This window comes from Olea europaea, chromosome 17 (genome assembly GCF_002742605.1).
Source record: "Olea europaea var. sylvestris chromosome 17, O_europaea_v1, whole genome shotgun sequence".
In the NCBI taxonomy this organism is placed as follows: domain Eukaryota; kingdom Viridiplantae; phylum Streptophyta; class Magnoliopsida; order Lamiales; family Oleaceae; genus Olea; species Olea europaea.
In genome coordinates, this window is record NC_036253.1 from 9,976,403 (window position 1) to 9,998,339 (window position 21,937).

General features: G+C 34.6%; 1 protein-coding gene across 1 annotated transcript; it reads left to right on the forward strand.

Moving 5' to 3' along the window:
* The first annotated feature begins 203 nt into the window (after window positions 1–203).
* On the forward strand, window positions 204–14,783 carry LOC111366265 (sorting nexin 1-like). Its single transcript, XM_022986990.1, has 10 exons — window positions 204–376; window positions 9,476–9,611; window positions 10,144–10,277; window positions 10,861–10,932; window positions 11,451–11,610; window positions 11,840–11,973; window positions 12,103–12,171; window positions 13,152–13,231; window positions 13,915–13,975; window positions 14,049–14,783. The coding sequence occupies exons 1-10, from the start codon at window positions 224–226 to the stop codon at window positions 14,250–14,252; spliced, it is 1,203 nt and encodes a 400-aa protein (XP_022842758.1). The 5' UTR covers window positions 204–223; the 3' UTR covers window positions 14,253–14,783.
* Window positions 14,784–21,937: the final 7,154 nt, after the last annotated feature.

Sequence of the window (21,937 nt, forward strand, 5' to 3'; positions counted from 1 at the left end):
AATTTTTGAATTAAGATGAATACGCTGGAGAGAAGTGGATCGGGTTCAGTGGTGCAAAGCCCTAGATCTCCGTCGTCACAAGCGCCGTATTTAACGGTATCAGTCACTGATCCAGCTAAAATGGGCAATGGCGTCCAGGCTTATATCTCCTACAAAGAATTTTACAATTTGATTGTACAATCAGATTGAATTAATGTAATTTTTCTTGAATTTTTGAATTAAGATGAATACGCTGGAGAGAAGTGGATCGGGTTCAGTGGTGCAAAGCCCTAGATCTCCGTCGCCACAAGCGCCGTATTTAACGGTATCAGTCACTGATCCAGCTAAAATGGGCAATGGCGTCCAGGCTTATATCTCCTACAAAGTTATCACCAAGGTAGTGTTTTTGTGTATGCAAGCATGCATGTCAATCAACAATTTTCAGGATTGATGGATTAGGGCTTGAATGATATTGGGGTTTTGATTGTATTTTGCTTTTTATTTTTTGAGCTGGAATATTGACTAGAACTGACCTTACAGCTGGTTTAGATAAATAGAACATTCTATGTAACTACTGGACCTGTAAGTGTTTTTACCGTGTAATTCAAGAGAGAGCACATGAAATGGGATTTCTATAGTTGTTGCAAATGGACAACGATGATAGAGCAAGACAAATTTTGCTTCTGTAATCATCCAAAACTAAGTCAAGGAAAGGCTAAGAGACTCACTTTTGGAGTCTTCACGTTTCAGCTGTTGGACATCATCATGATAATCTATGAGCAACGTGGTGCAGAAGTTTCTTTGTATATTAACCAGGGTGTTAATAATATATAAATATCTGGTTCATTTGTTGTCTGTAGCCAAGTAGATGGTTTCCTATTCTCTCCTAATTTGAATTCATGCTTTATGTGGCTGAAAGACCTGAGTCTTGTATGTGAATTTGAACCTCCTCTTCACATATACTGGACAAATAACATCACTGTTCTTGACAAATGATACATAAGAACTTACGAATGGCATTGTACACATAAGGTCATTGTCCCAAGTAGTTTTTATGACTGGACACATAACCTGAAACATAATTGTAATGGACTGGTGGCTTAAAAATATGAGGATATGATGAAGGGATGCTTGCTGCAAGTGAAATTTTTTGTGCATTACTGAGTTTTCCTGTCTAAGTGTATATGCAGTTAAATAACTTAAATTTGATGCGTTGAAGTCCTTTAGATATGCCCACTAGAGAGTTGCTTGAAGACTTGGTTTTCTCGATGAAAAAATCACCAACTCAGCAAATAACTCAATGTTAATCTAGCTTTAGTTAGAGTTCTATTAAGTCAGCTGGTTACAAGTAAGGGTTTGAAAACGTTGAGTTGATCCATAATTCAGCAATAGGTAGTCTTCGCTATAAGAGGACTAGTCCTTAATCTATTAATATATCTATGAAATCCTACATGGGTGAGACTTGATTCATTGAGTATATTTGAGTTTCAATTTTTACTGGACTTCTCAATAGATTAACTTGCATTTGACTTTCTACTATTTTTATTTTTTTATTTTTTTTATTATATGAGCTAATTAAAGTCGTGAACTGTGAAGTAGACTGTTCTTTCTATAGTAGATGTAAGCATAAAGGAGGATACAAGTAGGATCAGTATGTAAGGGAAATTGGTGATGAAAGGGGTAATGATTTTATTTTAAAGTTACATGCTTGTTATCCTAAAATTTAATTGACTGCAATGGAAAAGTAATAGAACAATTTTAATTAGTGGCCTTAGAAGTCATGTCACTAATGTCAACCATTGTCATTCTTATATCTCATTTCTAGACATTGAGATTCATTGACTATATAAATAGATAGGGTGCTACCTAAGATTTTCGGAGCCTAATGCGAGCTTTAGGATTTGGGCATTCAAATTTTTTGGTTTAGAGTTTTATGAAACTAAATGTGTTAACTTAAACTTAACAATAAAATGATGAACAGGACTTGATATTCAAAAAGTTGGGTCCTTTAATCGAAGTGTAGATTCAAAATTTTCTTCATAAGGGTTTGCTGCAAAAGTAGGAAAGTAAATAGGAATCATAGTTCCCCATGCACAAAAATACAAAAGTAATGCAAACAAATATTCCTACATCTTGCAAACAAATTGCCATGAGATACATAGTAGTCTTTTATGAGTATTTTGCACAACTTTCTTATTATGCACCTGTCTTATTTAGATAAAAATCGAATTTTTATTGGAATTTGGTAAAAACTAATGGAATTACAGTTGAAAAGTTGTGGGTGAAATGTGTGGTTAAAATGAAATGTTGATTTTGACGTAGATTTTAATCAACTTTTCTAGCTGAACTAAACAAGAGTATATAGTCCTGCATTAAATCAAATCTTAGTTAGATTTTTTTTGTAAAAAAGGAAAGGTTTTTATTTCAAACTTGAAATTGAAAATGTAAGGAAAAAAAATGAAAAGTTGAAAGATTGGGTTAAGTGCTAAACATAGTGTTTTACCGCCATTAAAAAAACAGCTTTTGTATCTAAAGTGAGGAAATTAATTTTTATGGTATTATATTCAAAGGAAAAAATGTCCGAATAGAACTAAAGATTTTGGGATTGAAATGTTTATTGTAAAGGTTGGAGAGCGATTTTAAGATGTGCTAAAGATTAAGAACTAATTATGCAAAATTTTTAAAAATTGAGTAAAAGAACATGAAAAAACTAGTTGGGGTTTTATAGCCCCTGTTTAGCCCCATTAAAATTATAATTCTTTTTTCTCTTCTTATCAACCAGATGTTTTCAAGAAAATAATATTACATGTAACCCCAAAAATTTTCTTCTTTTTTAACCAAACATTCTTAAAAAATCACTATTTGAAAATATAATTTTCCCAAATTCTTGTTATAATGGGTGTGGAGTGGGCTCAGATGATTATACAGCAAATGGAAATGTAGTTGCTAATGAGGTGTCTAAGGAGTTGAAATCGAAGAGGGCCCACACTATAGAGGTGATGGCTGAGTCAAGTGGCGAGGCCCAAGTACAAAGTAGAGGGGCGGAGGTGGAAGTGAGGGACAAGGAAGGGGAACCGAGTTTGATGAATTTGGAGTCGGAGAAACTGGATGTAGCAATTGAGAAACAACAAGGGGCAATAGGTTTGGCAACGATGGTTACGAATACCTACTGTAGGAGATATTCTAAGTCTATAAATGAGGGGGATCAGGGAGTGATAAAGCGTTGGTTGTGTGGGTGGAGGGCTCCAAAAAGGAGGATATACATAGGGATGTAGTTCGGGGAGAGGAAGAGGACTTACAATATGATCAATTTTCCTTTGGGGAGATAGTGGAAATGAGTGAGCTTGACATTAGACCACCACCATCGAGCTAGGCTCTTCAAATAATTTTGGACTTCAGCAAAATGGTGGGGGTGTCCTGCGACGGGTGTGAACATAAGCTCTTGCAATTATTTGAGGAGTTTGAGGCGAGCAAGGAATAAGGGATAGATACACCAGGAAGTTAGACAAGAAGAAAGGGTGACCGTGAGCTTAAAAGGCTTGAATGCTTGGTTAATTATGACATTAGGAGTGGTGAGTCAAGAAGAGGATTGATGGGGAGGGATGACGGTGCGTCAAGATGATCCCAAAAATAGTTAGCTGGAATGTGAGGGGGCTTAATGAAGCTGGTAAAAGGTTAGGTGTTCGAAATCTCTTACGGGGTTGGAAGGCTGACATTGTTTGCTTACTGGAGACAAAGTTAGAGATCGTTTCGAGGGCTGTTGTAAGTAGCTTATGGGGGGGATAGCATATTGGGTATCAATTTGTGGGGGTTATTGGGGGTTCAGGAGGGGTGCTAATTATGTGGGATACTAGAGTCTTTCAGTTGGAGGAGGTTAGTGAAGGGCTATTTTCCCTATCCCTTTCATTTACAAATATTGGGGGCAGATTTCGTTGGATGCTTATAGGAGTTTATGGGCCTAATGTCGATGAAAGTAGAGATGGATTGTGGGATGAATTGGCAGGTATGATGCTTGGTGGAATCTCCCAACGTTCATAGGGGTGACTTTAATGTGGTCCGCTTTCCTACTGAAAGGTCTAGCGGCGGGAGACTAACAGGGGCTATGGAGGACTTCTCAAATTTTATCAGGGAGAATATGTTGGTGGATATGCTTTTGATGGGGGGAGATTTTACTTGGTCATCTAATCGGGAGCTACCTGTTCATTCTAGAATTGATCGGTTCTTGATTAGTGCGGAGTGGGAGGCTAAGTACCCGGACGTTGCTTAGAGGAGATTAGGGAGGGTGTATTCAGATCATTTCCCAATTTTATTGTCTGGGGATGTAGGATATAGTAGGAGAAGGCTTTTTTAGGTTTGAAAAGATGTGGCTTAAAATGGACGGTTTTGGGGAGCGAGTACGGATTTGGTGGGCCTCTTACAAGTTCAGGGGGTCCCCCAGTTATGTGTTGAACCAGAAATTAAAGGCTTTAAAAGGAGACCTCAAAAGGTGGAATGAGGAGGAGGTGGGGGATGTTAACTGGCGTAAAAATCAATGCACCTCAGAAATAGAAGAATTCGATAGGAAGGAGGAAAGTCGAGGATTGGGAGGGGACGAGAGGGAGCGACGTCAAAAATTAAGGGGAGAGTTGGAGAGGTTGGTGGAGATGGAGGAGATTTCTTAGCGCCAGAAATCTAGGGTCAAGTGCTTGAGAGAGGGAGATAAGTGTATACAGTTTTTCCATAGGGTGGCCAATTCCAACAGGTGCAACAATCGTATCTCTATGCTGAAGGTGGATGGGGTAACTTATGAGGACCCATAGGATATTGGTACCCAAATGGTGAGTTTCTACCAAAACCTCTATAAGGAGCAGTTTGATTGGAGGCCAGAGCTTGAGGGGCTAGAGTTTTCCACTATTTCTGAGGAGGATGTCAGTTGGATAGAAAGACCATTTGGGGAGGATGAGATTATGGAGGTGGTGGTCAGTATGAATGATGACAAGGTCCCAGGACTGGACGGATTTTCCTTCGCATTCTACAAGGCTTGTTGGGATGTGATACGATCGGACATTGTGGATGTTTTTGCTTACTTTTTCCAGTGTGGCAGATTCTTGAAAAGCTCTAATACCACATTTATTGTGCTGATCCCAAAAAAATCAAGACGGCAGATATTAAGAACTTTCGACCTATTAGTCTAGTAAGTGGGGTGTATAAGATTATTGCAAAGGTTTTGGCTAATAGATTAAAGGAGGTGCTGGGAAAAGTGGTGTCTAAATATCAGAATGCTTTTGTCAAAGGGCGATAGATCTTGGACTTAGTTCTCATAGCAAATGAATGCATTGATTCAAGACTACGTCAAGGGGCTCCAAGGACGCTATGTAAACTTGATATTCAAAAGCCCTATGATCACGTGAACTGGGGATTCCTATTGTATATGCTCAGGCGATGTGGTTTCAGGGCTAAGTGGTGTCAGTGGATTCAATTTTTTATTTCTACTGTCTCTTTTTCAGTTATGGTAAACGGCACTCTTGAAGGTCATTTCCGGAATAGTAGGGGTTTGCGACAAGGGGATCCTTTGTCTCCATTACTATTTGTTATTGTAATGGAGGCACTCAGTAAAATGGTTGAAAAGGCTGTGGGGGAAAGTTTGTTAAAGGGCTTTAGGATTGGTCAATTGCAGATATCTCATTTGCTATTTGCAAATGATACTCTTATCTTTTGTGACGCAGACGTTGAGCACTTCAAGAACTTGCGTCATTTGCTTCTATGCTTCGAAGCCGTATCTGGAATGAAGATAAATTTGGGGAAATCTGAGGTCATCACTATTGGAGAGGTCGATAATGTGGAAAGGATGGCTGCTACATTGGGCTGTAGGGTTGCGTAGTTGCCTATGACGTATCTTGGACTCCCATTAGGAGCAAGGTTCAAAAGTAAACACATCTGGGACAGTATAGTGGAAAGGGTGGAGAGAAGATTAGTGGGTTGAAAGCGTATGTACCTTTCAAAGGGAGGTCGCCTTACTCTTATCAAATCTACTCTCTCGAATCTTCCCACTTATTTCTTGTCTTTGTTTCCCATTCTTGTTACAGTGGCTAAGAGACTAGAGAGGATCCAAAGGGAGTTCCTTTATGGAGGGTTAGGAGAGGAGAGAAAATTTCATTTGGTAAATTGGGGTGTAGTTTGTTCTCCCACAAGGGTTGCGGGACTTAGATGAGGAGCCTTGTATTGTTTAATAAGGCCTTGTTTGGTAAGTGGTTATGGCGGTTTGGGGTGGAGAGGGAGAGTTTCTGGAGAGAAATTATAGAAGAGAAATATGGCATTTTGGAAGGTGGATGGTGTTCAGTTGAGAGCTGTGGTACCTACGGGGTAAGTTTATGGCGGTATATTCGACGAGGGTGGAGTGACTTTCGGAATAGAGTGACCTTCGGTGTGGGGAATGACAATACTATCAGCTTTTGGGATGATTGTTGGTGTACTGATCAACCGCAAAGGAAGTGATTTCTTTCTTTGTATCGTATTGCCGTGATGTCATTTGCTATGGTGAATGATGTATTAGATACACATAACGGGAGCATCAGCTGGAACATTGTTTTTGGGAGGGGACTACAAGATTGGGAAGTGGATGATTATGCAGTGCTATTGACCTCTTTGTATGAAGTGCATATTAGGGTAGGTGAGAGTGACCGCATCAGGTAGACGGTGACAAGGGATGACATTTTCTCAGTTGGCACTTATTTTAGAACCCTCTTGGGATCTGCAGAGAATTTATTCCCTTGGAAGATGGTATGGAAGTGTAAATTGCCTCCAAGGGTGGCATTTTTAATATAGACGGTAGTGAGGGGACAAGTATTAACGGCGGACAATCTTTGAGTAAGGGGGTTTTATATTACAAATTGGTGTAATATGTGTAGAAAGGATGGGTAAACGATTAACCATTTGTTCCTGCATTGTGATGGCACTCATTTGCTGTGGAATAATATTCTGGCTTCTCAACATATGGATTGGATGATGCCACGGCGTATGGAAGATATGTTGAAGGCATGGAGGAGAAAGTTTCGTGACAAGGACAGTAAACTTGTTTGAGATCTTATTTCAAGCTGCATTGTTTGGTGCGTGTGAAGAGAAAGAAATAGACGCTATTTTGATGATCAGATAAAGATTTTAGAGCAATTTAGAGAATTATTTTATTTGACATTGTATAATTGGTTTAATGCTGTAGCTTCTAATCACATAGATGGGTTGTCTAATTTCATGACGTTTATTTCTTGTTTAAGTGTATGATACACTTCCTGTGTATTACCTTTTGATTAATAAAACATTTGATTACTTATCAAAAAAAAAAAAAGTTTTTAATATCTATTGTTTTAAATTTACTGAACAAAAACAAAACAAAATTAGGACCCCAAAATTATGAGCCTGAGGCGACCGCCTCTTGGGCCTTGCCTCAGGTTAGGCTCTGTCTATTGGTTGTTTAGAGTTTTTGGAAAACTAAGATTTGGTGATATATTTGCAGGTTTGTGAGAGCTAGAGTTGATGATTGACTGATATGATACCATATTAACTTCAGTCAACGAGATAAGTACATGCTTTAGGACTAAGCCCTTGTTTGAGCCCCATTTTGGAGAAAAGAATGCATTTTGAATAGTAGATTGATGAAGAATGTGGGGTTAAAAATTAAGGAAAAATTTTGAATTTACGTGTAATATTATTTTATTGAAGAATGTGAGGTTGAAAATGAGTTTTGAAAAATTGAATTTTCAGAAGAATGGGGCTCAAACAAGGGCTTAATCTTATTAAATGCAAAAATATCTAAATATATTGGTTAGGTAAGATTGCAAATGAATCTAACCAGTAGCTCAATTAGGCCAAGCTTTGAGCCGCAAATGGATGGCTTGTGAAGCTGAGTTGGATTCTCATTCTGTTGAGCTTAGTAGCACATATGTTACTCTACCTAGGCTGTAAATGAACAAACCCATTATCAGTAATTAGGTGTTAGGCTTGTTTAGGGTGTACTTGTGCTTGTATTTCTTATCTTATTTAGTAAATCAACTAATCATCAACTTACTTTAATGCCCTATTCTTGTTGCATCAGGTACCTTAGACAATAAACTCTTCATGCATTTTTAGGCAGTGCCCTCAGCTTAATAATCTTGACAGATTGAGATTTTCTATTTCAAAGTTGACTTAGGACCTATTTGGGATAGGTTCTGCTTTTACTTTTTGTATAAGAACTTTTTCAAGAAGCTACTTTGGACTAGCCTCCTCTAAAAGTTCTTTTAATTAGTCAAAACACAACACTTGCAGAAAATTATTCAAACATGACCAAAAGCAACTTTTTAGTCTCAAAAGTCATGCCAAAACTGCCCTTAGATTTCTTGATTTTAATATCGTTGTGTCAAATTTATGAAGTTTCTTCGAGCAATTTCATGTTAATTCACAATATTTTTTCCAGTTGCACCTGTTCTGTCAGAATGAATATGCCACTCTGTAGAGTTGTCAATAGTCTTTTTTTAGTGATAATAGGCTCTTTTTCCAAAATTGGAATTCTGTTTTTTGTTTTGTAGCAGAAGTAATCCATCAAATCATCATGAAATGGAAAGAACTTGTCAATATATAATGAAGGCCGAAGGGTGACTTGATGTTTCAAACTTAGCATCCCTTGAGTGATGAGGCTGATGCTGTAGTACTTGTAAAATTCAATTATAGTTCTTCACAAGTTTAATTAAAAAAAAAAATGGAAAATGATTTATAAGGTCTTTTGGTGATGATTTTGTACAGGGAAGTAGTTAATTCGTCCAAGGAAAAAAATTAGCCACCTTATACTATTGTGTCTTAGACGTCAAGGCATCCTAGTTCTTTGAACTTGAACTCAAGTAATCTACTTATAAAAAATGTATAAAGTAAAAGGTCAATAAAGGAGCAATTACACAAGTAACTCATTGTTTTGTCTTAAGATGTCTGGACTTGCAAGGAGCCAGATTTATGTGGAAAGTGGTTGTCTTGAAACTTGTAGCCAACAAAGATATCTTGAAATCTTGTTAATGCGAGTCATCGATTTCCACGGTTTCTCTTCAACGTTTACACACAATTTTTGGGGTATTATATCATTTATGAATGTTATTTTTCTGAAAATTGCCCACACTTAGCCCCCATCTGGCCCTTATTATTTCACATTATAATTTTTCTTTCTTTTATTATCAACCACATAGTCTTTCATAAAATGATATTACACGTAAATCAAAAACTTTTCCTTCTTTTTCAATCACAGATTCTCCAAAAATTATAATACCAAATAATGGGGGCAAACGAGGGCTTAGTTTCTGGAAAGATTTATCTGTTATAACTACAGACCAAAATATAACACATTTAGGTGGCGTTTTATATCTTTTCATCATTTAGATGTACTGACTTTTGAATGTACCTCCCATTATTTTCAATACAATGGCATGTATTGTTTAATCTAATTTCAAGTTTTTGTCTTTGCACCTATATTTACTAATTTTAGAAACTTGTTTTGCAGACAAACTTTCCAGAATATCAGGGGCCTGAGAAAATTGTTATCCGACGATATAGTGATTTTGTTTGGTTACGTGATCGCCTTTTTGAAAAGTACAAGGGTATCTTCATCCCTCCCCTTCCAGAGAAAAGCACAGTAGGTAATAAGGAAAATTCTCCTTCCTCTCACCTCAGCGATTGAATAAATGTTTATTTTAGTTATTTAATCATTACCTTCTTCCTTAATAATAGAAGGATCCAGTGATATGGACAATACAATTTTTGTTTGATATATTTGAGGTTCATCAACGTCTTTTATTTTGTATGTCTTGCCATCCGGTCAAACAGATTCATGACGATAACCTTTTTCTTTATTTATTTGTTTATTTTGTGACCTATGGTTACCTGTAGCATCTGTTTATGTACTACAGGAAAGATGATACCTTCATGTAATCTATGAAATTTAAACAAACTCATTTGTGATAGCCCACACTATACAGAATTAAAATATAGCCAATAGCTTCCTGTACATGGACAGACATTCACTATTAACTTCCATTTTGTGGATGCATTTGTTAAATTCTTTGTGTGAGTGCACGCGGTGTGAAGCTGATTTGAATAGAAGACATTGCATAATTTGGAAGCTTTTGAAACTTAAGAGTTGTTTAAAATTGGTGTCTTGTAATATGACAGAGAAGTTCAGATTTAGTGCTGAATTCATTGAGATGAGGCGTCAAGCGCTGGATGTATTTATCAATCGGATAGCCTCACATCACGAGCTTCAGCAAAGTGAGGATTTGAGAAAGTTTTTGTTGGAAGATGAACAGGTAGGATATCCCTTTTCAGTGGCTTGATTTATCTGCTGTACACATTTTAACAGGAATAAATTGTTTGATCATATTACATATAACATATGGTGGAGCAAATTATGATCTGGAAAGGTGAAGGCCATATGTGTCTCAGTGATTGTGGAATATCAATGTGCCAGGAGTGGGAAATTATGCGTTTGATGGAATTAGGGTTTCATCAAAGCTAAGCTGTGGACATTATTGGTTCAAAAATTGTTGAACACAATGCTATTTCTGGACAAATAAGCTTCTGTATGCAAAGTGGAAAGTGAAACTATCATGAGGATTTATATATAGCTATCATCTATAATCATATTTGTCTCTAACAGTGAATGAGAGGGAAACATGTTACACTTTTTTATCATACTATAGAAAGATTTGAAATTACTTCTCAGCTTTTGCTGATGTGATCCTGTTTACATTGAGGCATGACTAGGTTGACAACTCAAAATATGTTTTCCTTCTCTTTTTCTAGATTTGTTTGTCGTGTTTTACTATTTTGTACTTCATCTGATTCACTTTTATTTTTTATTTTATTTTAATTTTTTTGCCTAATCGGTAGATGATGGAAAGAGCAAGGTCTCAGGAGACTGGTATTTTCAAGAAGCCAGCAGACTTTATGCAAATTTTCAAGGTAAACTGTCACTGGGCTGAGAAAGCTGTACAATCAGAAATATAAATGATATAGTTGGCTAAACCTGGGAAAGAGATGCTAGTTTGAGGTTTAGTGATCACTCTCTGCCAACAGATAAGAACTTCAGTTTGTTCTTGCTCTGACCAAAGAGGGGCTTTAGCAACTCTTTGCATGATTTTGCCCATTAATACAATCAAAAAATGTGATTTTTAACCGGTGCTAGTCAACATCTCTCTCTCTCTTTCTCTATGTTTTTTTTATTGTCTGTGTTTGTGTTTGGGCAAAAGAATACTATCTACGTTTTGTAATGAAGAAAAATCCTTTTCTCATCTAGCAAATGTGAACTATATCCTACTATCTAGAGATCCTTATTGTTGACTACAGTACCAAGAATCCTTGTCGATTGCTATCTTTTTCTGATCATTTTCTCCAGCCAGTTCAGCAATGCCTATTGGACTATAACCCTTTAAAAATGGATTCTCTTTGATTATCTATCTTTTGTCTTTTTAATTTGACAGGATGTACAATCTAAAGTGAGTGATGTTGTACTTGGAAAGGAAAAACCAGTTGAAGAATCAAATCCTGAGTATGAGAAACAAAAGAACTATATTTTTCAGCTTGAAGATCACTTGGCTGAAGCTCAGAAGCATGCATACCGCCTTGTAAAGAGACACAGGGGTATTTTTGACTTTGACTACTTATTATCCAATATGCTTTATATTTTAATTATTAATTTCCTTTACTGTTTTCTCACTTTTCCTCACTACATTCCAAGATATTGGCAGCATTAATGGATCATATCACATTTTTTGTTCGCCGTCGTTATTTTTGTTTGGTTTCACCCTTCTTCCATCTACATGTTTTAACAACTTAGTATCTGATACCAGGCTTTCTACATGTAATGCAGAGTTAGGTCAATCTTTATCAGACTTTGGTAAGGCAGTCAAGCTCCTTGGCAACTGTGAAGGAAATTCTCTTGGAAAGGCATTTTCTGAGCTTGGGGCAAAATCTGAGATGTTGTCCATCAAGCTGCAGAGAGAGGCAAGCTATGCTTTGTAATTATGCAATTAAATTTAGCTAGCTCTTAATCATCCACTGTTGTTTAGCATTTTAAAGATTTCCTAAGTCGATGAGTTGTGCGATAAAATGCATATTCTGTAATGCTATTAGGCTCACCACCTCTTGATGAATTTTGAAGAACCTTTGAAAGATTATGTTCGAGCTGTGCAGTCTATAAAGGTGAGTTTTATGCCTCATTTATTTAATTAGAAAAAATGTGTTGTCTATTGGTTGAATCATTTGCAGAATTCAATAGATGGAATTTACTCTGTGAAGTAATAAAATATTGATTTATAGCCCTTATTTGAGCCACATTATTTTCATAAGATTGCATTTTTTAATTGTGTATTGATGGGAAATGTGTGTTAAAAAATAAGGAAAAGTTTGGCTTTGCGCGTAATATTATTTTATTGAAGAATGTGTGGTTGAAATGATGCCAAATCATCGTTTAAGAAACCCTTTTTTTTTTTTTTTTTTTTTAAAAAAAGAATGTGGGTCAAACAAGGCCATAATCAGTAATGGGCATTCAATGGAAATAAGAAAATCATGGATGATTGTCTTGGCGGAATGATAATGGTGATGGGTTATTAATAGCACCTCTAATATGTGCAAGTATCATCCATCACTCTTTTTGACGTTATGAATCTGATGGCTCCTCTCTTATTTCTGAGATAGGCAACAATAGCAGAGAGAGCAAATGCTTTCAGGCACCACTGTGAATTGGCTGAAACAATCAAGTTTAAGTTTACTGTGTGAAGTAATAAAATATTGATTTATAGCCCTTGTTTGAGCCACATTATTTTCATAAGATTGCATTTTTTAATAGTGTATTGATGGGAAATTCGTAGTTAAAAAATAAGGAAAAGTTTGGATTTGCGCGTAATATTATTTTATTGAAGAATGTGTGATTGAAGTGATGTCAAATCACTGTTTTAAAACCTTTATTTATTTTTATTTTTATTTTTTTTAAAAGAATGTGGGTCAAATTGGGCCACAATCAGTAATGAGCATTCAATGGAAATAAGAAAATCATGGATGATTGTCTTGGCGGGAAGATAATGATGATGGGTTATTAGTAGCACCTCTAACATGTGCAAGTATTATCCTTCACTCTTTTTGACGTTATGAATCTGATGGCTCCTCTCTTATTTCTGAGATAGGCAACAATAGCAGAGAGAGCAAATGCTTTCAGGCTCCACTGTGAACTGGCGGAAACAATCAAGTTTAAGGAAATTGATCTGTATGGTTCTTACCTTACCTTTTGCTTATGGCCTCAATCATGCTTGGACATGAACCTCTTTAAGTTTGCTTTTGCTTTGATTTTGTCCGAATTCAGCTCCATTTGTTTAGCTCTGGATAACATGTACAAGTAGCGCCATATCTTATCATTTTGGGAAACTCGATCGTGTGAATTCGGGAAGACACATTTTATTTCATACGTCAAAAATGGTTCCAACGATTAAAAGTCACAAGGCACTACAGATATTTTTCCTCCTGTAAAACAAATTGCAGTTAGTTATGTCATCACTTATCACATAAGGAATTGATATTTGTTCATGATATTAATGCTTCCTAATTTAGTGTAGATTGTACAGGATTATGATGTGACGCCATTTCTCTTAGCCCATGTTTGAGTTCCATTCTAAATTCATTTTTTCCCAAACTCATTTTCAACCGCACATTCTTTCAATACATTATTTTCGCACGTAAATCCAACATTTTTCCTAATTTTTAACCATATATTCTCCAAGAAATCACTAATACAAAACCTATTTTTACTAAAAATGGGGCTCAAACACAACCTTATAAAAATGAACAAATTAATTGACTTCTTCCATGCTTTTGGTATTGAAGATCTAATTAGTTGAATATCAGTTGGCAGTTTATATCTAGTTCTATTTGATCTGACATAGTAGTTGGCAGGAACAAGCTCAGATTAATGCGATCAGAGAAGTTGGCTGAAGCCGAGCGCGAATATGAGCAGGTGAGTCAGTTTGCATTGGCATGTTCTGCAACTTACTGGAATCGTCCAGCTGATATTGGTTGTAATGATACAGCTAAAAGCTGATGTTGAGGAGTCAAAACGAAAATTTGAGACAATTGTGAAGTTAATGAACGAAGAGATTGCTCGATTTCAAGAGCAAAAAACTGTTGATATGGGTGTTGCATTTCATGAACTTGCCAAGGGCCAAGCACACCAAGCAAAAAGTATAGCTGAAGCATGGCGAAGCCTTCTTCCCAAGCTTGAAGCTTGCTCCTAGCAAGATCCCGGATGCCTAAAAGAAAAGGAATCGTCCAAGAAGAGCATGTGGATGTCTTATGTCTCGCGACGTGAATCCCGGCTCATGTAGTTGGTTCTGCTGCTCGAGTTTTGTGAATTGTGGCACATTTCTGAGTTAGAAATTGTTGTACAGACCCTGAGCGGAGTGTGAAAGCTGAAGTTCTAATCTCGTTGCATGTGAAGATCTGATTACTTAATTATACCTTCTCTTCAATTCATTTTGGTGAACATATAATGTCTTTCGTGGCTTTACTAATGTGACAAAATAAATGTTTTGATTTTGTAGAGGCAAAAATCTCGTGGCACATTTTCATGATGTCATGTTTGGTTAGTCAGATTTGATTGTCATCGTCCAGGATGATCTTATACTGCATTCGTGCAGGTTGAGTTTGCGACATGCTTTTAAAGAAGATTGTTCAAAATTCTTGTTAGAAGCTTGTTTGAACGAGTCTAGTCCTTTTTCACATTGGTGAAGGATGCAATTTGATAAATGGAAGTAATTGATTTCGATATTACTCTTTCAGATTGGGCATTGTGACATTCCGTGTCAAGTGACTAGACTTTATTAATTGAATTTCGTTGTTCACTATATTATTATTTTGAATACAGTGTGTGTTCATTTGAACCACATTTTTTAAGAAAATAGATTTTGTAATTGGATTTTTTGAAGAACGTGTGACTGAAAAGTAGGGAAAAAAATTGGATTTACATGTAAAGTTATTTTATTGAAAGAATTGTTATTGAAATTTAAAAATGGGTTTGTGAAAAATTAATTTTTTAAAGAATGGAGATCAATTAACGGTAAAGTGTTCTACTTTGGTGAATGAATGAACTACTCTTTGTTAGTACATTATTAGAGCATCTCTAAAAGAGTATATGAATGTGAAATATTTTCAAATTTAAATAGTTAACTTTTAAAATTATGTTACAAGAGATTACTCAAATTAACATTTTAAAATAGAGAGTGGGTTTGGTTATTCAAATTTAGAGTGTCAAATCAACTTTCTATAATTAAATACATTCAAAATATTTTAAATTCCAATGCTCCATGTCTTGACCAACTAAATAGTATATACATAAAAAAAAATGAAAAATAATATAATAATTTGGAGGGGAAGTTGATGAAAGTAAAGGATAGATAAAAATAATAAATACATATCGGAAGTAGTAGTTGAAATATTTAATAATTTATACTCTTTAAATTTATAGATGTTCTTTTAAAAATTAAAAATTTCTTGAAGATACTTTAAACAGATTTAGTTTTACATTTCACAATAAATATCATTTTTTTTCCCATGTTCTTGCATTCTATTCGTGCAATTGAAGGCCTTCATGTTTGTAAATATTGATACAATAAATTAACAGACTATTTGCACTATAGAGAATTCTGGTTTAGTTAGTTTATTACTTTTTGCGGCGACTATGGTTTCATTTTTTAAGTAGAAAATCAAATGAGAAGTTGTTTATGAATACGACAATCATTTAATAAAGAGTAATGTTATTTCATATGTTATGCATCAATCTAGATGATATTTACATAATATTAATGGTATGTTTGATTGGTATGGAAAATATTTCCTAAAAAGGAAAATATAAAAAATCCACCTCCTCCAAAGAAAATATTTTCCTCAAAAATAAGAAAAATTAGACATTTTCAAAGGTTGGAATTTTATTTTATTACTATTTTATTTTTTATGGAAAAAATGACAATCAAACTTTCCAAAAGTTGGAATTTGGGTGAAAAATGTCATTTTTCATGAAAATTTTCCAATCAAACGCACCTGATTTCAAGCATGAAATTTGTATAGAAAGAAAATATATAGAAATTATTTGTTAGAATTTTGGGTGGACCTGAATTCTTTGATAAAAATAATTGAGAATTCTAATTAAAGTGCGCATCAAGAAGAATTTTATTTGAATGCTTTTCGAATTCTATTTGAAGCCTATTGACAAATTCTAATTGAAATTCTATTTGGAAGCTTTATTGGGAGTTGGAATTGTATTGGACTTAAAGATATCGATATAAGGAAACTTTTGAGCATATTATTTCATCTACAACTCTGTTTCTATGATTTGGATTGTCCTTATATATATTTGACTCTGCTTTCAGTTTATACATTAATGAAATTGTATCTCTCTCCATTGGGTTGTCAATTAATAAAATTACTTGGTTCCTCTATTAGTTACTCTTCTTACTTTAATCTTGTTCTTACTTGTGAGATCAATACTTCATATCATGCCATACTTGTCTCTCGGTTCCCAACAAGTGGTATCAGAGCTATTGGTTGTGATTTTGTTTGAGGGTTCTTTTTTTTTTTTGTTATCAATGACAACTATGAAATATGAAATTTTGCTTTTGAATCGCAATAAAATATTTTCATTGTGGCAAGTGAAGATGCGAACTGTATTAGCGCGATAGATTTAGATGATGCGTTTATTAGGATTTGACAAAATTCCCACAACTTGGAAAATATAGGAGAAATAATCGAAGGATCGGAAGGCACTTCCACAGATTCATCTTCATCTCTCTAACAATATTCTTCAAAATTGAAGGAGAAGACATCAGTTGTGTTGTGGTTGAAATGGAGCAATTGCACATGATTAAAAGTCTGACAAGCAAATTGTACCTGAAGCAGAGGTTGTATTCTCATAACATGACAGAATGCAGATCTTTAGAACAACAATTGGCTATGTTCAAGGAGAACGTCACTGATTTGGAGACATTTGAGGTAAAGAATAACGAAGAATATTTGGCTTTAATCCTGTTGTGTTCACTGTCCCCTTTGTTTACTTCGTTTAGGGACACGATTTTGTATAGTCATGATACTCTCACCATTTGAAACGTATATGATGTAACACCAAACAATGTATTGATACCCTATTTGTCCTAAGCTTGTTTTCTTTTTTTCGTATATCCTAAATTATATGTTATTTGAGAGTATAATTAATTTCTTAATTTTCTAATATATCCTTATTTATGTGTTTTGTTTATCAAAAAGAACTATTCATATTTAAATAATTATTTAATGTAGGAGTATATTTAAAAAATATATAAGTAAAATTTATATGTTCAGCTATATTAATAACATTTTTCGTAATCCGTGCTAGTGGAGGGAAGAATATCATTATGAGAGGGATGAAGTATATATTCTAAGCACCTCATTATTTTATCTAAACTAATGGTATTGGATACAACGAGCCATGAGTCTGTTGGCTCGGCTTATGCTCAAAGTAAATAGCAGGCAAGATTCGAGAAGCGAAAATCGTGCAAGCCACTTGTGAGCTCATGAACAGGAAATTGATGAATGACATACAACTTTTTCTAAAAAATAGAAATTGACACATCGCCAGCAGGAGTCGATTCGCCTAACAAGCCGAGCCTAACAGTGTACAAGTTGAGCGACATGACTCGGCCCATTTAACGCCCTATCCATGTGCAACTTTCACCTTAATTATTAGAGAAAATTACCTCAAACCCTTCTTTTGAAATTTCTATTTCATAAATCAGGTATTAACAATTTCTTTTCAAAAATCAGATTTATTCATTACCTACCCCCACCCTAGAAACATAAATTTCATATATTCCCTCATAAAGCTCCAAAGACGGGATAGTAGGAGTTTTCAAGGTTGGGATTCAACCTTTATTAATTTCGTTATATCAATTTCCCTACCTTTCCTCCAAACCCCCCACCCAACCCACCTAGTCCAGCGCAGGTTTCAGTAGTCAAATTTCTCCTCCATTAAGCTCTCCTTTTTTCATGTTTTCCCCAAAAATCACCCCATACCACCCCACAAGCCCAGATTCCATTTTAATTTCCCATTTCATTATGCTGTCTTCTTTTTAGTGTTTTCCTCATGAATCGTGCATTAATTAGTACACAAATTGAATGCATTTTCCCATCGATTTTGGGTTTGTTTGATGCGATAGTTGCTGCTGATTTTAGGACGCAGGCATACATGAGGTGCTGAGCCTCCAATCAAAGGTGAGTGGGTGTTGGGGAGATTTTTTACTGATGGTGATGGACGGATTCGAAGGCTTTGGTGACGATTGAAGGCTAAATAGGTTGTGCGGATCTTTGTGTGATGGTGTGTACGTGTGTATGGTGGTGTGCACGAATCTGTATCTGGTGCATTGTTGTGTTTGCGAGCGGACCCAGAAATTTTTAGTCGGGACACAATCAAATTATGGACAAATCGAATACTTTGTTCTTGATTTTTGAATTATTTTGATACTTGAATATGTTAAATTTTTGTGGTAGATGTGATAATTTGTAGAAAAATTATAGACAAATTTTAAAAAATTAGAAGGGTTAAGGTTTTAATAAAAAGAGTAAGGGTAAAGAAGAAAAAATTCAAATTTATTGTGAATTTGCCTCTGTTTAATGGAGGTTAAAATCAGATTTTAGTATATTTTGATAAAAGTTAAGGATTTTATTAAATATGTTATTAAAATTAATTGTTAAATTTAATTTAGATTAAAATTTAGATTTTAATAGATATCAAACAAGACTTATCCACCAAAAAATTTTAAAAAAAAAAAATCTCAAAGAGTTGGGGGGTCATGTGACCCCCCATGGGTCCGCCATGTCTGCGATGGTGGTGGTGCGAGATGATGAGCTAACAGTGGTTATTGGTAGAGGAGGTAGTTGTGGTTACTCGGCAAGCCCCCTTCTTCTTCTTCTTCTTCTTCTTTTTTTTTGTTTTGGAACACAAAACTTCGATTTTGAGATTGCTGGTGAACGTTTTATATGTTTCTGAAATATTATAGGAAATGGGGGAGACTTTTTGGTAGCGTGTGTAGGGTTTGTGTTGAAAGTGGGTTGGAAGAACATATATCCTTTGTATTGTCTTCCATGACCCCAAAATATATATTTTTGTTCTTTGAATGTGGAAGAAATGTTTGTAATGAAAATGAGCTCTTCTACTAGCAACTTCCTACACAAAGCAGATTTCAAGTAACCATGTGTTATATGTTGCCGTGCAATTGTGCTTGATTGACCTTTGAAATTTAAAATAGTTGAATGAATTTACTATTGTTTTGGACTCATTGTCCAAAATTAGAAGTTCTCTCTCTCTCTCTCTCCGGTTTGTTTTGTAATTATTTGTTGTGGTATGGAATTAGATAATAATATTTTTATTTTTTATAAGATGTAATTGAAATTAGTTTAAAGTAAAATTAGAATCAGAACTATATTTGTTTGTGGATTATTATTAGATAGAAAATTAGTTTATCAGTTGAAAGGAAAATAAGAATTGAGAAGAGATGATGTTAAATTACTAATCGATCACACTCACAGATATTCTTAGTTGTGCCTTTAAAGAAAGAATTCTATACTGTGGTATTAATTGTTGGTGATGTTTGGTAATATTTGAGGTGAATGTAGTATTTATAATCATCAATTTGAGTTGAAGGGAGTAGTGGCGGTGCATTAGAGGTTATGGCAGTGGTGATTGGTGGTAGATTATGGTGCTAGTCTGCGGTGTGTTTATATATGTTTATGGTGACACTCTATGACAAAGTATGTGTTTATTGTGACCAATTTTTGTTAATTGTGATCGATTGTGAAATTATCACATACCATCACAGTTAAAATTGACATGATCACAAACAGTCACGTTGAACTTGTCACAGTTAGTCACACTGAAAATAATTATGGTCACAAATAATCAAAGATAACACATGCTAGTGACTTAGTGCTTGTTTGATAGGAATTTTGTTAATTGATTTTTTGATCATTACAGATAAAGTGGGTCCTACTCGTAAGAGAAAAATTCAAAAATGACGGCTGGAATAGTGAAATAATGGCCAAAAAATTGATGTTAATTGGATTAAAATCCCAACCAAACATGCTCTTAGTTGGATATCACAAATTATACAGTCACACTGAACACAAACCTGATTACAACGAATTACAAATAACACCAAGTTAGTAACTTGGTTACATACGGTCGCAAATTAAACAATCACGTTCAGTCATACGGAAGACAAATTTGGTCACAATTGATTACATATAACACAAGTCTTGTCACAAAAAAAAAAAAAATGATCACAGATATCATAATCGCAAATCTGGGATAATTCCATGAGGGTAGCGTGAAATCTCTATAAAAAGTAGGTGTAATCTTTATAAAATATTTTGATTTTTGAAAATTTTTTACAAGTTAGGGATGAAGTGGCGGAGGTGTGTGTGTAGGTGGGGTATGGCTCCAGAGTGGGGTGTAAACTTGAGAAAAGTACTCAATTTTTAAAAAATTTCTACACGTGAGGCGGGTGAGGTTCTTGGGGGTGGCGTGGGTGTAAGTGGTTTTGGGGTGGTGTGCAATCTTCATAAATGATTTTTAATTTTTGAAAATTTTTTACAAGTTGGTTCAGTGTGTCGTGGGGTATAATCTCGAGAAAAGTTTTCAATTTTTGAAAAAAAAAATTATGGGGGTGGCGTGTAGGGTGGGATCCGTGTGCGTGGGGTGGGATGTTATTAATTTGGTGGAAGTGGGTGGGGATAATTAATTCCAATTAATTATATATAAGAGTGTTTTTTATTGCAAGCAATTTACATAGAAAGAAAATAAATTTCAGGCAATTCAATTGTCTAGAACTTATTTGCATGAAAATTATCAATTAAATATGTTTGAGTGATTTAATTTTCAACTTATAAAATATTATGTTTGTTCGATTTTTATTGGTGAATAGATGAAAAAGAGTGGATAGATAAGAGAGAGAAAGTGAGTGAATTCACTGGAAAATAAAATCTTATTCCACCTAAAGAAAATATTCTTTAATTTCAAAGAAAATATGATCACGTGACTAAAAGTAGAAAAATATTTTCCGTGACTAAAAGTAGAAAAATAACCAACACACAAAAGTAAGAATTTAAGTAAAAAATAAAATTTAATGAAAAATATTGGCATTCAAACGTACTCATATATTAATTGAAATTAACATATAAATTTTGAAAAATTTTGAAATAGTTGGACAAGTTTGTTAATTTTAAAATGTAATTCTTATATGTAAGAGTTATGTATTATTCCCATCCATTTTTATTGATGGATAAATGAGAAAGAAGATAGATTAGAGTGAATTATCTGAAAAAATAAAAATCACCACTCTTTAAAGAAAATATTTTCGTTGTTTTTTAGAAAAATATAAACACATGATCAAAAGTTAAAAAATATTTTTTATGAAAAATAAAACTAATCAAACACAATATCAGTGTTTAGTGATACAATCGAGCACTCTTATTCTCAATGTTCAATTAGGTAAGCTAAGGAAGAAAAATTCGAAAAATAATATATAAATGCAAATTCTATCAAAATTGTCTTCCTATTGCATATGTTATAATGTTTCATTTTATTGATTAAACGTAAGTTTCAGCCACAATACTGTCGTCTAGAAAATATGATTCATTACAAAACCGAAATATTTGAGTTATGATTATTAGACTATACTTGGTTCTATATTCTAGCATGCAATGTGAAATCCGTCATCCTAACTTAAATTCTGTGTTGCCCTCAATATTAAATTTTTCTTTAGCCTTTTACATTGTAGAAATGAAAAATTCTACGTTATTCCAAATATATTTTTCCGTTCACCAATGATTTTCATCCTAGTTGCATTAATTTTTATCTCCGTTTCAAGTCAAACGGAGCAGACATTGTTTGAACTTA